Source organism: Paroedura picta, chromosome 3, assembly GCF_049243985.1.
Source record: "Paroedura picta isolate Pp20150507F chromosome 3, Ppicta_v3.0, whole genome shotgun sequence".
NCBI lineage: Eukaryota > Metazoa > Chordata > Lepidosauria > Squamata > Gekkonidae > Paroedura > Paroedura picta.
The window spans coordinates 14,442,326-14,456,724 of NC_135371.1; the positions used below are offsets into that span (position 1 = coordinate 14,442,326).

The following is a 14,399-nucleotide window of genomic DNA, read 5'->3' on the forward strand; positions in this document are numbered from 1 at the left end:
GGTAGGAAGGGGTTTGTGCGATTGTGAGAAGGAGAGGATGCCAGGGCAAGGGAAGAGGGGAAATCTCCATGGCTCTGGCCAGCAAAAGGTGGCAAACAGGGCTGTGCAGTGCAGGGGAGAACGTGGGCACCGGCCCCATTCTCTTTCCCATGCTGAGCAAGCATTCTGCCAATGGGACGTTCTCCCTGCCGTTCATAGGAAGGGGTTCACAACATCATCCTGAGGCAGGGAGAGGCTCCAGGGTGGCTCAGGTCAGCAAAAGGAGGCAGCAGGTGGGCTGTCCAGTGCTGGAGGATGCAGGCATCGATCCTGCTACTTCTTGCATGCTAAGGGAGCGCACTACCGCTTGAGCCAGGGGTAGTCAAACTGCGGCCCTCCAGATGTCCATGGACTACAATTCCCAGGAGCCCCTGCCAGCGAATGCTGGCAGGGGCTCCTGGGAATTGTAGTCCATGGACATCTGGAGGGCCGCAGTTTGACTACCCCTCCAATGCTGATGGAAAGGGGTTCACAGCATCCTGAGAAGATGAGAGACTCGAGAATTGGCTGCATCCTCCTCTTCTCCAGCTTGGACAGTCACAGTTCCTGGCATCCTCCACTACTATGCCTGGGGAAGGGGGCTTATATTGTCTCCCCAGTACCAAGCCTGGGGCAGCACCTCAGCCCAGTGGGTTAGGCTGATAGCTGGTGACTGGCCCGAAAGAGCTTCTATGGCTGGCTGGTGGTTGGAACCTGTATTTCCCACGCCCATCTCTGAAGCTCAAACCACGACACCACACTGCCCTTCGTACAGCTCACAGGCCTAGGGGAAGAGAGGGTAACCTGAGGGTTCCTGCTGGGCCTGGCGCAATGAATCCTTCCCCAAAGGCAAAAATGCTCTTGGAAAGGGCCTTTCACTGACAAAATCTGAGCCTAGAATGCTGAGGTTATCTGTTCGTGGCCACTGAGGGCTTCTGCCATATTGTTGCCCATGTACTGGCTATGTGGAGAACTTTCTGGATCTCTTCCGAGTTGGCCTTGTTTTTCACCCCCCTGAATAACTTCAAGTCCTCTGCAGAGTTGGCCAGTACGCTGCCCAACCCCAACGCTAGTTCACATACGGGTAAATGAAATAGCACTGGCCCCAACACCAATCCTTCCGGGGACCCCACTGCTTATCTCCCTCCATTGGGAGAGCTGCCTGTTTATTTGCTTCCTCTTCCGCTTGTTCCTGACGGGTTCTTGTTGAACACGACAGGCTGCAACTCCAGGAAGAGATTGAAAGAAAGCAGCAAATGGAATGGAGATATTGTCAATTTGCACTCTACTGTGAACCCCCTTTCTGGGCTCCTCTGCCGAAATCACTGTAGGGAAAGGTTGTTGTTTTCAGCCACTCAGTTGCGTCTGTCTCTTGGCAATCCTATGGCACAGCCGCCACCACGACCCCTGATCCCACTCTGCCTCCCTCAGCCATACAATGTTCCGGCCGTGTCCATCCTGATCGCGTCCAACCACCGTGCCCTTTTGTCAGCCCGATTTCTTTTTTCCACTGACCAATCCTAGCATAATTGCTTTCCCCGTCGAGTTGGATCGCATGATATGGCCTAAGTAAGTGAGCTGCAGTTTCATGATTTTGCCTACCAATGATATATCAGACTTTATGCCCTATAGCAGTTCCTTGTTTGTGAGGAATAGGAGCACGCAAACATACATACCCCTCGGTGAAGAAAGCCTGCAGGAGCTACAGACTTCCAGACAGTTTCACTTTCTCCCAAGTTTTGCATTCTTTTTCATTTTTCTGCCTAGTCTGAAGCGGTGAAGAAATCAAAACCTTGTCCAGTGTCTTCTCTTGTTTTGGTTGATGCTAATGAAAGCTATTACTTGAATTTGGGTTTCCTTTTCTGTCATTCACTACCAGCAATGCTTTCCATCATGACAGGGACACTGGTAGCATTCCTTTAAGGCTTTGACTTGTGTACCTACTGAGAGCCAGTTTGGTGTAGTGGTTAGGAGTGTGGACTTCTAATATGGCATGCCAGGTTTGATTCTACAGTCCCCCACATGCAGCCAGCTGGGTGGCCTTGGGCTGGCCACGGCACTGATAAAGCTGTTCTGACTGAGCAGTGATATCAAGGCTCTCTCAGCCTCACCCACCTCACAGGGTGTCTGTTGTGGGGAGAGGAAAGGGAAGGCAATTGTAAGCCGCTTTGAGACTCCTTCGGGTAGGGAAAAACGGCGTATAGGAACCAACTCTTCTTCTTCTTCTTCCCCAAGTGGCTGGACCTTCATATTGTGACCTTCGGGGACTTATTAGTATCTGGCCCTATTCATGGTGTCTCTTTTCTGTTTTTACTTGGCTTTACTTGTCTCTCCCTACCAGGTGGTAAAAGTGATTAGCAGCATAAAGCAAGAGAGAGGAGTAGATACTTTACTGCAACTTCGTCTTTGACTTGAACACAACTGGTACCTGGGTATGTGAAGTTTTCTGCACTGGTGGCAAAGTCAGTTTGGGAGGAGTGATTTTTAGCAATAAAAAAAATGCAAAGAAAAGGGTGCTGCTCTGATCCTTCAACCTGAAGCCGCTGTAGGTGCAACTTGACAAAAAGACCCCTCAAAAACAAACCTTAGGGAAACTATTGGAGCTTACACATAAGGTGACAGATATTTGGGAAGATTCCAGTTTGGAATAGAGCCACCCCTTTAGCATCTCTGCTAAAATAATCCATAACCTGATCACCTTTATCCCAGGTCTTCCATCACACTACATTTCCTCTGCTTTTTTCTGAGACCACTGCTAATGCTTTTGAAGTTATCCGCATAAAGCAGGAGCATCCAAACTGTGGATCTCCAGTTTTCCATGGACAACAATTACCACTAGCAGTGGCTCATGGCAATTGTAGTCCATGGACATCTGGAGAGCCACAGTTTGGCCACCTGTGGCATAAAGGCTAGGAAGGTGAAATTCTCATGTATACAAAATTCAGCTACAAGATTCCAGGGAAAGTTCCAAACACAACCGTTAAGGGCAATTGTGATCACACAGAAAAAATTGCCAAATCCAGCTGCAGGGCTTACTGGTGCATCTCATAGAATCATGGAATCAGAGTTGGAAGGAACCTCCTGGGTCATCTAGTCCAGCCCCCTGCACTATGCGGGACACTCACAACCACCTGCCACCCCCTTGAGCCTTCAAAGAATCAGCCTCCCTGTCAGTACTTTTTTTTTAACCTGAAAGGACCCTTTTTATTTCTGTTAACACCATTCTCACCACTCACAATAGGGCTTTTAAACAGTATAGGCATTTGGGTTGCCCAAATAAGAGATTTTTTAAACAAATAAGACACACAATGTTTCACTTCATTGCATTTCAAACCCCATATAAGCACAGTGCTCTCTACAAAGCAACAAGACATTTCCAAGCTGATCGAGAAACACAGGCAAACAGAGAGAGACAATTACAAAAGCAGAAAGGCAGAAACAAAACTCAGATCTCGGTAGAACTGCTATTTGTCTCTCAACAGACAGCATTAATATCCCAGCTGTTTGCAGGCAGCCCTGGCAATTCCAGCTGCACCTTTTGGAATGTCCCTGGTGCATGGAGAAGCCGTAATTCTTTGTAGGCCTCTTTCATTCTCAGACAAGATCATTTGGAAAAGTCCTGTTACCAAGGGTGTCTTAGGATGCAACGGCCCAGGCAAGGGCACCATTTTCACCAACTTCTTCCTCGGTTAAATATCCAGTGAACAATGAAGTGAGCTTTTCCGCACTCGGGCCAGGAGAGGGCAAAGGAGCAGGAAGGATAGAAAACAGTTTGTTCAGGCAAAGGTTTCTGTCAGGGAGTGTGTGTCATTTGACATATTAACCAGTTGGGCATAGCCATTGTCAACACGTTGGGTAAACCACAACAGACACCCTGTGAGGGAGGTGGGGCTGAGAGAGCTATGAGAGAACTGTGAGGACAGTTCTATCTGTGACTAACCCAAGGTTACCCAGCGGTCCAAGGTGATAATGGCAGCAGGGAGGAAGACAAGAGGAAGAGCAGTCTTAGAGGCGTGCAGTGTTCAGGAGCCCCTTAGAGACCGTGAAGAGATTCAGCTTTTCAGAGTCAAAGCTTTCTGAGGAGACAAAGTATCTGACAAAAGCTTTGACTCTCCCAAGCTTACACCCCAAAGATCTTGTGGATCTCGAAAATGCTACTGGTGGATTCAAAGCTAAATGGGAGAATGGTAAGACAGGCTGCTTTAGAAGGAGCAGGAAAACCGCAAACTAAAAAACGGTGCCCTCCGACAGCTTTCCAGGTGCCTGGCAGGAGCTTTTTCGGAAATGGGTGGGGCCAGGTGAGGAATGGCTGCTAGGATCCCAGGAGCATTCCCAAGGTCAGAAAAGATTTCTGCCCAGAGAATGGCTTTCTCTCTCGGGAAGGAAGCAGAAAATGGTTGGCTGCTGAAACCTACACCCCAAGGCCTGGAGCAATAATGGCGAGGAAGGAGACGGCAGGATCCAATCACAGGGTGAGGGAGAGCAGAAAGGGCAACCAATCAGGTTGCAGGTCTGGACACTGCAGAATGCAGACTTGGCCGACAGGGCTGCCGACAGCCTGGAGGAAAGAAAAAACACCTCCTGAGCCTTTAATAGGGACTTAAAGGGAATGTTGTTTAGCAGGTTAAGTTTATTTACCTCTGTGCTGGGAAAAACTGCCCATTTCCACACCTGAAGCCTTGCTAAAGGGACGTGGCCCTTTTCTCCAGGCCTGTGGGCAGCTCTCTTTGCAGAAGAAACGCGTGAGAGCAGCAGAATGGGGACGGAAAAGAAGAGGAAGGGGCTAGTTGATCAAGGAAGAGGCCTGGGCCCCGGACGGGGCAGGTGAAGGGAAGGACGGATGCTGGAAATTCCGGACAGGGAAAGGCAGGGCCCAGGGTAGATCCAGAGAAGGGAGGGGGAGAGGGGAGGGAGGAGAAGGGAAGGAAGAGAGAGTGGGGAGGGGGCCCGGCGAAGCAAAGGAGGCAGAGAAGGCTGAGGCGGGGAGAGGAGCGGCAGGCTTGGGGGGAACGGCGGGGGCCTTGTCACTGCTGTGGGTGTGCTGGTGGCGGTTGAGGTGGGAGCTGCGGCTGAAGCCTTTGCCGCAGACGCCGCACTTGTAGGGCTTCTCCCCGGTGTGGGTGCGCTGGTGGATGGTGAGCTCCGAGCGCTGGATGAAGGCCTTGCCGCAGTCCCCGCACGCGTAGGGCTTCTCGCCCAGGTGGATGCGCTGGTGTTTGATGAGGTTGGAGCTGACGCTGAAGCACTTGCCGCAGTCCCCGCACGCGTAGGGCTTCTCGCCCGTGTGCATGCGCCGGTGCTTGGTGAGGTCAGACTTCTGGATGAAGCCCTTCCCGCAGTCGGCGCACTTGTAGGGCTTCTCGCCCAGGTGGGTGCGCTGGTGCTTCAGCAGGTTGGAGCGCACGCTGAAGCTCTTCCCGCACTCGCTGCACTTGTAGGGCTTCTCGCCGGTGTGCATGCGCCGGTGCTTGGCCAGGGCCGAGTTCTGGGCGAAGCGCTTGCCGCAGTCCCCGCAGGAGTAGGGCTTCTCGCCCGTCTGAGTGCCCTGGTGCCGCACGCCCTCCCCGCCGCCCCTCCCGCACTCGCCGCAGGCCGGCCGCCGCCAGAGGAAACTCTTGCCGCAATCGCTGCACTTGCAGGGCAGCAAGGCCCCGCGCCGGCGCCTCCGCCGGGCCCCCGGGGAACCGCAGTCCGCGCAACGGCAGGGCGGGAGCTCCGCGCTCCTGTGCACGCGCCGGTGCCGCTCCACGTGGGAGCTCTGCGAGAAGCCCTTGCCGCAGTCGTCGCAGTGGTAGGGCTTGTCGCCGGCGTGGATGCGGCGGTGGCGGTCCAGGTGGGAGCTCCAGGCAAAGCTCTTCCCGCAGTCGCCGCAGGCGTAGGGCTTGGCGGAGTCGCCGGGGTGCCGGGAGCGCCGGTGCTGCCGCAGGGCCCCGTTCAGCCCGAAGCTCTTGCCGCAGTCCTCGCAGACGTAGGGCTTCTCCGCGGCATGGTGAGCGCGGCGGTGCTTGGACAGCGCCGCGTTCTTGCTGAACCCTTTCCCGCAGTCCCCGCAGCGGTAGGGCTTGGTGCTGGCTTTGCTCGCCGGTGCCGCGGCGGCGGGAGCCAGGCAGCACTTGCACGGGGAAGCCTGGGAGGAGCCCGAGTGGATGCGCCGGTGGCGGTCCAGGTGGGAGCTCCAGGCGAAGGCCCGGCCGCAGTCCTCGCAGACGTAGGGCTTCTCCCCGGTGTGGATGCGCCGGTGGCGCTCCAGGTGCGAGTTCCAGTTGAAGCCCTTGCCGCACTCGGCGCACTTGAAGGGCTTCTCCTCCAGGTGCTGCTTCTGGTGCTCGACGAGGTGGGCCGGGAGGCCGAAGCTCTTCCCGCAGACGTTGCACTCGCACGGCCGGGCCGGGGCGGCCCCCGCCTTCTTGCCCGCGTGGCTGCGCTGGTGCTGGATGAAGGCCGAGCCGACGCTGAAGCTCTTGCCGCACTCGGCGCAGCGGTAGGGCTTGGTGCCGGCGTGGCGCCGCTGGTGGGTCACCAGGGTGGAGTTGAGGCGGAAGCTCTTGCCGCACTCGGGGCACTTGTAGGGCTTCTCCAGGACGGGGCCGCCGTGCTGCCGGGAGCGCTTGCCAAAGCCAAAGCCCTTCCCGCAGTCGAGGCACCGCCCGGCGTGGCCCAGCAGCCCGTGGTGGCCTCGAGGGGAGAACTTCTTGAAGCCCCGGTGAGTGGCTGGCTTGCTGCCCAGTTTCTTCCCCGGGGGCTTCTTTGACTGCTCCTCCGAGGCTGCTTGGCCCTGGCTTTCATGGCTGGCCTTCTCCTTGGACTTCTCCAGCAGAGGGTCTGGTTGGGCGACCACTTTCTCCACTGCAACGTTCTCTCCACCATCTTCTCCTCCCTCTTGTGTTGTCACTGCCGCTGCCACCTCCTCCTCTTCTTCTTCCTCCTCCTCCTCCTCCTCATTCCCATTGTCACTCATCATCCCATCATCTGCTGGAACAAGGAGAGAATCCAGTAACTCCTGGGGTCTGGGGAAGGAAACTTGGAAGAAGGGAATTGAAAAAGGCTGTCATGCGCTCATAGACCTGGCATCACAACTTGTCACATTCCTCCCCACTGATGGCCTGCTGGCTCTCCCCCTGCCCACATCCTCCCGCACTGCTGCCCACAGCCCGTCTTCAAAGGTACCCCTTACATTCTCTGCTCAGTCCCGCAAGGGAGGAACCATGTCTCCGGTTCAATCCCCGGCACTTCCAGTGAAAAGGATCAACTCACAGGTGATGCGAAACACCTTTGTTGGAGGAAGCAGCTGCCAGCCTAAGTAGAGAGCACTGACTTTGATAAACCAATGGCCTGACTCAGTATAAGGCAGCTTCATGTTTCCCCCCACTTTCTGCACCTTTGTGTGTGAGTGAGGAGGGAATATCCAAAGAGTTTGAATCCAGATACAATTCACAACGCATTTTATTGGGGGTTTGGACCAATAACCGCTTCCTCAGTTCCCCATCTGAACAACCGCTTGAGCCACCATATAAAATGTGTTCCAGTTTCTCCCAGTTATCACTGGAGCAGGTTCGAATCCAACCCATGGCTCGGAGTGGCACAAGCCCAGGCTTGTCCAATCTGGGCTACTAATTATTTATGTATCATATGGCACGTGTGTTACGTAGCCAGGAGACCCTAAAATTGTCTGGCAGCCAGGCAAGAAATGTTTGGAGGTGGTTTGCCACTGCCTGCTTCTGAACAGAAACCCTGGACTTCCTTGGAGGTCACCTTTCCAAGTGCTGGCCAGGGCTGTCCCTGTTTAGCTTCCCAGATCTGTAGATGAGAAGCCCCGTCAGCCGCGGAAGCCAAAAGAGAAGAGAACGTATCAAGCTGACGATGGTTGTCTTTTAGTCAATTTTCCAAGAGATGTCAGTCTTTCAAACGAGTGTTAAAGCAATACATCCGTTTTCGCAAGCTTCTTCAGTGACACTAAAAATAATATAATGTACATAAATTATACATATCCCAAGAATTTTTTTCAAATATATAACTGTAATACAATAAATGAAATAAACATTCATATCTATCGGTATCCGTGTCAATTTTTTACTTGTTCCTCCAATTACAAAATATTTTTAGTGTCACTGAAGAAGCTTGCGAAAACGGGTGTATACCTAGGAGCTTGCTTTGACCCTCATTTGAAAGACTGACATCTATTTGAAAATTGACTAAAAGACAGCCATCGTCAGCTTGATACGTTTTCTTCTTTTTCGGCTTTCGAGATCTGACAGGATCGGGTTTGCCCGGGCTCTCCAGGCCAGGTTGGTTTCGGTCTCTTAGCATGCCACTGAAATCCACGGAAGCTACAATGCAGAGGTGCCTTGTGGATTGTGCCCTGTGTGTTTCCAGAGCAACCTGGCGGGTGCTGCTGATTCCTCATCTGCAAGCAATTAAAGAAGAACTGCAAAGAAAGGGTAATTGCCTAGCAACCATCAAAACTGTATCCAATTTCCTTCCCGCCCGCCTCCCCCACCCCATTTCCCCCTCTGCAATTTACATTTTTGGTTGCTTGGTACTGACTGGGAACCTCAAGCATAGTTTGCTGCTCAGCCCGGCTTCTTCAGGGGAGGTCTGATTTTCCCATGCTGGGACAAGCGGCCTATGCAAGGAGATAAGAGTTTGGCAATGGACAGGGATCTCCCGTTCTTCCCCATGATAATCTTTTAAAGCAGGTTGAGCAGACAACAGGTGGCAGGAGAAGATGCCGCTCAGTGGCAGAGCATCTGCTTCACATGCAAAAGGTCATGGGTCCAGTCCCTGGCATTTCCCTTTTAAAAAGCTCGGCCTGAGATCCTGGATTGCTGCTGCCAGAGACTGTGTTCTTAATGCTCCCCCGTGTAAAAGCTCCCTGGGACAAATAGCACGTCAGCGAGAAAAACAGAGAGGACACGTTTTATCCCATCCTTTCTCTAAGGGCCTCAGAGCAGTATACTTCCCCCTGTGTCAGTTTATCCACACAACAACCCTGTAAGGTAGGCAAGGGGGAGAGACGTTGACCAGCTGAATGTCAACCATCAAGGTTTGTGGCGGAGCGTGAATCCAAACCTGGGATTTTCAGAACTGACCCCGACATTCCCCACAACACCCTGGCACTCATGTGCTGTGGTAGGTTTCCCATTTACAAGGATTTATGAATGCAGAGGAACTTAAAGAAATGTACTCTCTCCTCTGCAACCAGAAGTGGGTCCTTCCTACCACACCTATACTCACCCCTGCCCCATTCTGCCTTATGTGGAGACCAGGTCGGGGTTTCTACTATGATGAGATCATAGAATCCTAGAGTGTGAAGGGGCCACCCAGGCCATCCAGTCCAACCCCCTGCTCAATGCAGGATCAGCCTAAAACATCAATGAGGAGGATCTGCCCAGCTGCTGCTTGAAGACCGCCAGTGAGGGGGAGCTCACCACCTCCTTAGGCAGCCCATTCCACTGCTGAACATTCCCAAATCCTTCAGCCTTTCCTTATAGGGTTTGGTCCCCAGATCATCCTTGTCACTCTCCCCTGCACCCTCTCCATCTTGAGCTGCGTCCATGCGCGTGGGGGAACATATGCGTCTCACCTGGGAGAAACATACCCATTTCTTATTACACTGCAAGTCTCTCTCTGTGCGTAAAGTGCTGTCAAATCACAGCCAACTCACAATGATCCCACCAAGGGGCTTTCAAGAAAGGGGAGAAGCAGAGGTGCCAGCCATTGACTTCCCCCACAGACTCTTCCCTGGTGGTCTCCCTTCAAAATACCCAAACTGCTCAATTTTCAAGATCTGACAAGACTGGCCGATGCTTTCCGGTTTCCACTTGCATCTCTGCTGTTTTTGGCCTCTTGTCAAGGTGCAAAGCCACCCTCTGAACGTTTGCCCAAAAGCTCTGCGGCATCCCATGCTGTTGCAAGAGGAACACAAAGACTATCTCCAGCCCTGCGGGCTGGATTCTGCAGCAGACTTACCAGGTGCCAGTCCTCTTCTCCGGTGAGATTCGGCAAAAGCAGTTATCCGGGGCCAGCTGATTGCAATTTCCTCTGCTATGGATGGTGGGGGACGACAGGGGGATGGGAGGATGCAATTAAAAATAAAATTAGATGGAGCACTTTGGCGGTCCCCAAATCATCCTGCCTTCATGTAGACCGAGGAATTTGGGGAACTCCCCCTTCCATCCTCTTGAGATAGAGATAAAGGCTTGGTATGTTTTATATCCTCCCCTAGAGAAAACCCTCAGGCTCTGATCCATCCAAAACACATTTACCTGAGGGTAAGTCCTGCTGAAACCAAGAGAATTCCATTCCAAGTAAGCGTGTTTAGGGACAGATCATGCGCATAACTTTCACTTTCGGATATCTGTTTGGCACATTCTGTTTCTACAGGTGCTAGATTTTCAAATGGGTTTTTGCTTTGTTGTTTCTGTGTTTTTCCCCGGGGACTGCGGTGAAGCAGGATGACAAAAAAGGAAATAAAGGATAGATGGGAGCAGGGACAACTGTCCAGGGCATTTGATGTCCCATGTGCAAGCTCCATTCAATGCCTGCTCTCATCTTAAGATACTGTTCAGGTATTTTCAATACTTGTGTGAGGGCTTGTGTTCTAGATTAAAGTGTGACCGGTTTTCCCTAGGTGGCAATACACTAGGTAGCTTTAGGTAAGCGATTATTCTTTCAGCCTCAGCCCCGTCCCACCCCCACCTCGGACCTCCAAATGTGGAGATGACAATATAAGCTACTGATCTCTTAGGAAATAATAGCGGCCCTGTCTTACAGGGCGGTTTTAAGAATTGCTGTGAGCTGATCTAGACAATCTAGGCATCATGAGGCCATTTCTGTTTTCCCATGACATATTTGGTCATTTATATGGCTTTCTACATGCATCTCTCGTATTGAATTGCTTGCTTGGCCCCTGAGGCATCCGCTTCAACAGTTTCATCATGAATTTTGATTCCACGCTCTCTGAAAGAATGTGGACTATTTAGCCATCAATCTATGGTTCTCTTTTCAAATTACTGGCTTCTGCAACTTCCTTTAACAAGCTTGCAGTGTCTTAAAGGTAAAGGTATCCCCTGTGCAAGCACCAGGTCATGTCTGACCCTTGGGGTGACGCCCTCTAGTGTTTTCATAGCAGATTCAATATGGGGTGGTTTTGTCATTCCCTTCCCCAGTCATTACTGTTTACCCCCCAGCAAGCTGGGTACTCATTTTACCGACCTCGGAAGGATGGAAGGCTGAGTCGGCTGCTGGGATCGAACTCCCAGCCTCATGGGCAGAGCTTTCAGACTGCATGTCTGCTGCCTTACCACTCTGCGCCACAAGAGACTCTTGCAGTGTCTTACAGGATGAGAAACACCGCCCCGAGATGCCGCAGTGAGGGGAGGTATATAAATGAAATGAATGAATAAATGAAAATAAACAAACTACTAAATCTCTATTCGTTAGCTATCTCATGGTATTAGATTGTCTTTTTATGCCATGCAATTACGCCTGGCAACTCAGTGAGAAAGGAGAGCCAGAAATAAACGAAGAAAATAAGTCACAATTCTTGACTTAGTGTAGGGCAGCTGTTAAGAAGCTACTCAAACCAATAGTCACCCTGGGCCCATTGTTATTTCCTATCTTACCCCATCGCTGCCTCCAAAATTCAGAGAGGGAAGGGGGTCATGGCCAACGGAAGGAGAACTCCTCCTTGAGCGAGGAACTAAATCCTTTTGTCTATCTTTTAAAAAGCAATACTCGCGTCCTGTAATATTGAATTCCGCCAGCTAATTCCTGAATACACTGTTGTGACCTCACCCTGGGCTACTTTGGGCATAAGGGTGCATTCTGCGATTTCCTAGCATGGGATGCTGTGATAACATCGGAGAGAAGGAACCTAAGAAGCTGCAGGTGCTTTAAAAATCACAACAACAACCGCCCTTACCTAAAGAGATCACATTCTCATAATTTTCTTGCATGTCGTCACTGGGATGCAGAAGAGTCCACGCACTGCTATGCCTGGAGGGAAAGGCACAATCACCCATTTCCTTGCGGGTCACATTCATTCTTGCAATAACAACCTCCACCCTATCTCCCCGTCTGCCCATCATCACATTAGTAATAACCACACCCAATCTGCAGGGAAACTGCTGGTCTCTCAAAATTGGTTCCATGCTCTTCATTCAACAATAATCTCTATAAGACTTGGGAAGCCAAAAACTTCTATTGGAAGGCCGGTATGCATCCTGCAATTTAGACTCAAAAGATTATTCACTGCAGGATGTTTGCAAATTTCAATACTTTAGGCGACGAGGTACCTACTGGCTTATAAGGTTGCCAGCCTCCAGATGGGGGCTGGAGATCTCCCAAAATTACAAGGGATCAGTTTACCTGGAGAAAATCTCTGTTTTGGAGGATGGATTCTATGGCATTATATCCTGTCCCCAAAATGTGCCCACCCCTAGATTCCATGCACAAATTTCCAGGAATTTCCAAACCTGGAGTTGGCAACTGCATTGACTTCTCATTCTCTTTGGCTAATTCTGGCTACGTGATCTTCCGAATGAGCCGTGAGGTCCTTTGTGACATGGAGAACAAAAGCCCGGTTCATTGCTTACTTGCCTGGCACATTCTTTCCCCCCTCTTCCACCCAGGAGCTCAGAGAAGGGTGCCCCATTTTTCACTGTCCCGCTTTTTATCCTGACCATGACCTTGGGGCTGCAAGAGAGTGACTTTCCTCTGTTCATCCGGAAAGCTTAAGAGCAGGGCAGGTATTTGCAGTTGGATCTCCCATATCATACTTTATTGCTCCAACCACTTTGCCACAACAGCTATCCAGACACAAGCCTTCTACCCACAAAGAAGACCAAAAAAAGGGGGTCAGCAAATCTGTGTTTGAGGGGTGCCTAACTTGCATCAAGTGATTAAGAGCGTGCCTGGGCTCACAAATGGCATGTGGGAATGCGTTCATCCGGGACAAGATTCAAGACTTCAGGGCAGACCTGGAATTATGCAAAACAAAACATGATGTACAGGTCGTGGTTTTCCTCCGGACTGCACATGCAAAAAAGAACTCTGGTACTCTGGCTTGGTGTTTCTAACGGCTAAGGATCTTGAAGTTGGCAGGAAATACAGCCTAGTAAAGAAGAAGGGGCACTAGAACTAAGGAATGGTAAGGAACCCAGATTGGAATACATAGATGTGATTGATGGAGGATCGCAGCTCAGGTTGCCAACCTCCAGGTGATGGAGGTATCCTAGATCTACAACTGATCTCCAAACTGGAGGTACCCTAGATCTACAGCTGATCGCATTTGCTGGCAGGGGCTCATGGGAATTGTAGTCCATGGACATCTGGAGGACCACAGGTTGACTACCGGCACTGCATCCCCAGCCCAGCCCCCCCTCCAGATTCCATCCTCAAATCTCCAGGAATTTCCCAACCCAAAGTGGCAACCCTAACATACAGCGCATGCTTACAACTCATAAATTCAATCCTGGCCTCTCTCAAACTGCCTCTCAAAGTCTCTTCAGTCTGAGCTTCCCAATGAGCAAGCTCAGACGGATGAGACTGAGAGACAGTTTGGTGTAAGGGCTAGAGCGCTGGATTCCCATCGGAGGACACCCCTCCGCCCCCCCAATTCAGGCTTTTCCTCAGAACTCTAGCCTTTCCTTGCAGGTTGCAATCGCTCGGCCTAAACTACCTCGCAAGGTTGTTGTGCGAATCATGCCGCGAGCGACCCTGAAATCCTTGGAGGAAAGGCGGGGAATGTCAATGGGAGAAACAAAATGAGGCACGGGGCCGAGAGGACCGGTGCGAGTGCGTGTGCGCGCGTGGGGGCATCTCCCCAGAAAGGACGCAATCCGAATTAACGCCATAGTCCTGCAAAGGTTGTTGCTTCGCCTTACCCTCGTCCCTGCCTGCCAGGTAGCCTTGCTTCTTGGATTACTGTTCCTCGCCGGGGCGCCTTGCCTTCTCCGGGAGCGCCATCGCCACCCGATCCCGGGCGTGTCAACGTCGGGGGGTGGGAGGGAGGGGGGGGGAAGAATCTAGACAGCCGATCCCGATCCGGAGTCGCTCGCTTCCCTTCCTCCCCTTCCCAACATTTTCTCTTTCTCGCGCTCTCGGTCGCTCCTCGATTACCTGGTGCTTCCGGTTCAGGAGCGCCTGGATTATGCCTGCGGAATCCGGAGGCTCCCCTCGGGATCCATTAATTGTGAACCATTATTATTAGCGGCCAGGCGTCCCCCCCTCCCCCCAAAAAAAGAAAGGCACCGGGGCGGGGGTGGGGGGGGATGGAAGACAAGCAAGCGAGCGAGAGGTTGCAGACCGGCTGGGTATTGCACGGACACAGGAAGGGGCTGGAGGAAGCGGCTGGTGGTGGGGATCTGATGCTGAGAGGC

At 51.9% G+C, this 14,399-nt stretch overlaps 1 protein-coding gene across 17 annotated transcripts; it reads right to left on the reverse strand.

Moving 5' to 3' along the window:
- Positions 1–3,318: 3,318 nt before the first annotated feature.
- Positions 3,319–14,393, reverse strand: LOC143831616 (uncharacterized). 17 transcript variants are annotated; one of them, XM_077324746.1, is made up of 5 exons: positions 13,905–14,393; positions 11,942–12,015; positions 10,284–10,457; positions 9,988–10,059; positions 3,319–6,987 (listed from the first exon to the last, which is right to left on the reverse strand). In XM_077324746.1, the coding sequence occupies exons 3-5, from the start codon at positions 10,318–10,320 to the stop codon at positions 4,802–4,804; spliced, it is 2,295 nt and encodes a 764-aa protein (XP_077180861.1). In that variant the 5' UTR covers positions 10,321–10,457; positions 11,942–12,015; positions 13,905–14,393; the 3' UTR covers positions 3,319–4,801. The 17 variants fall into 17 exon arrangements, with proteins under 17 accessions (XP_077180861.1, XP_077180853.1, XP_077180858.1 ...); XM_077324738.1 differs by having other exon boundaries at positions 3,319–7,038; XM_077324743.1 differs by having other exon boundaries at positions 9,988–10,062.
- Positions 14,394–14,399: the final 6 nt, after the last annotated feature.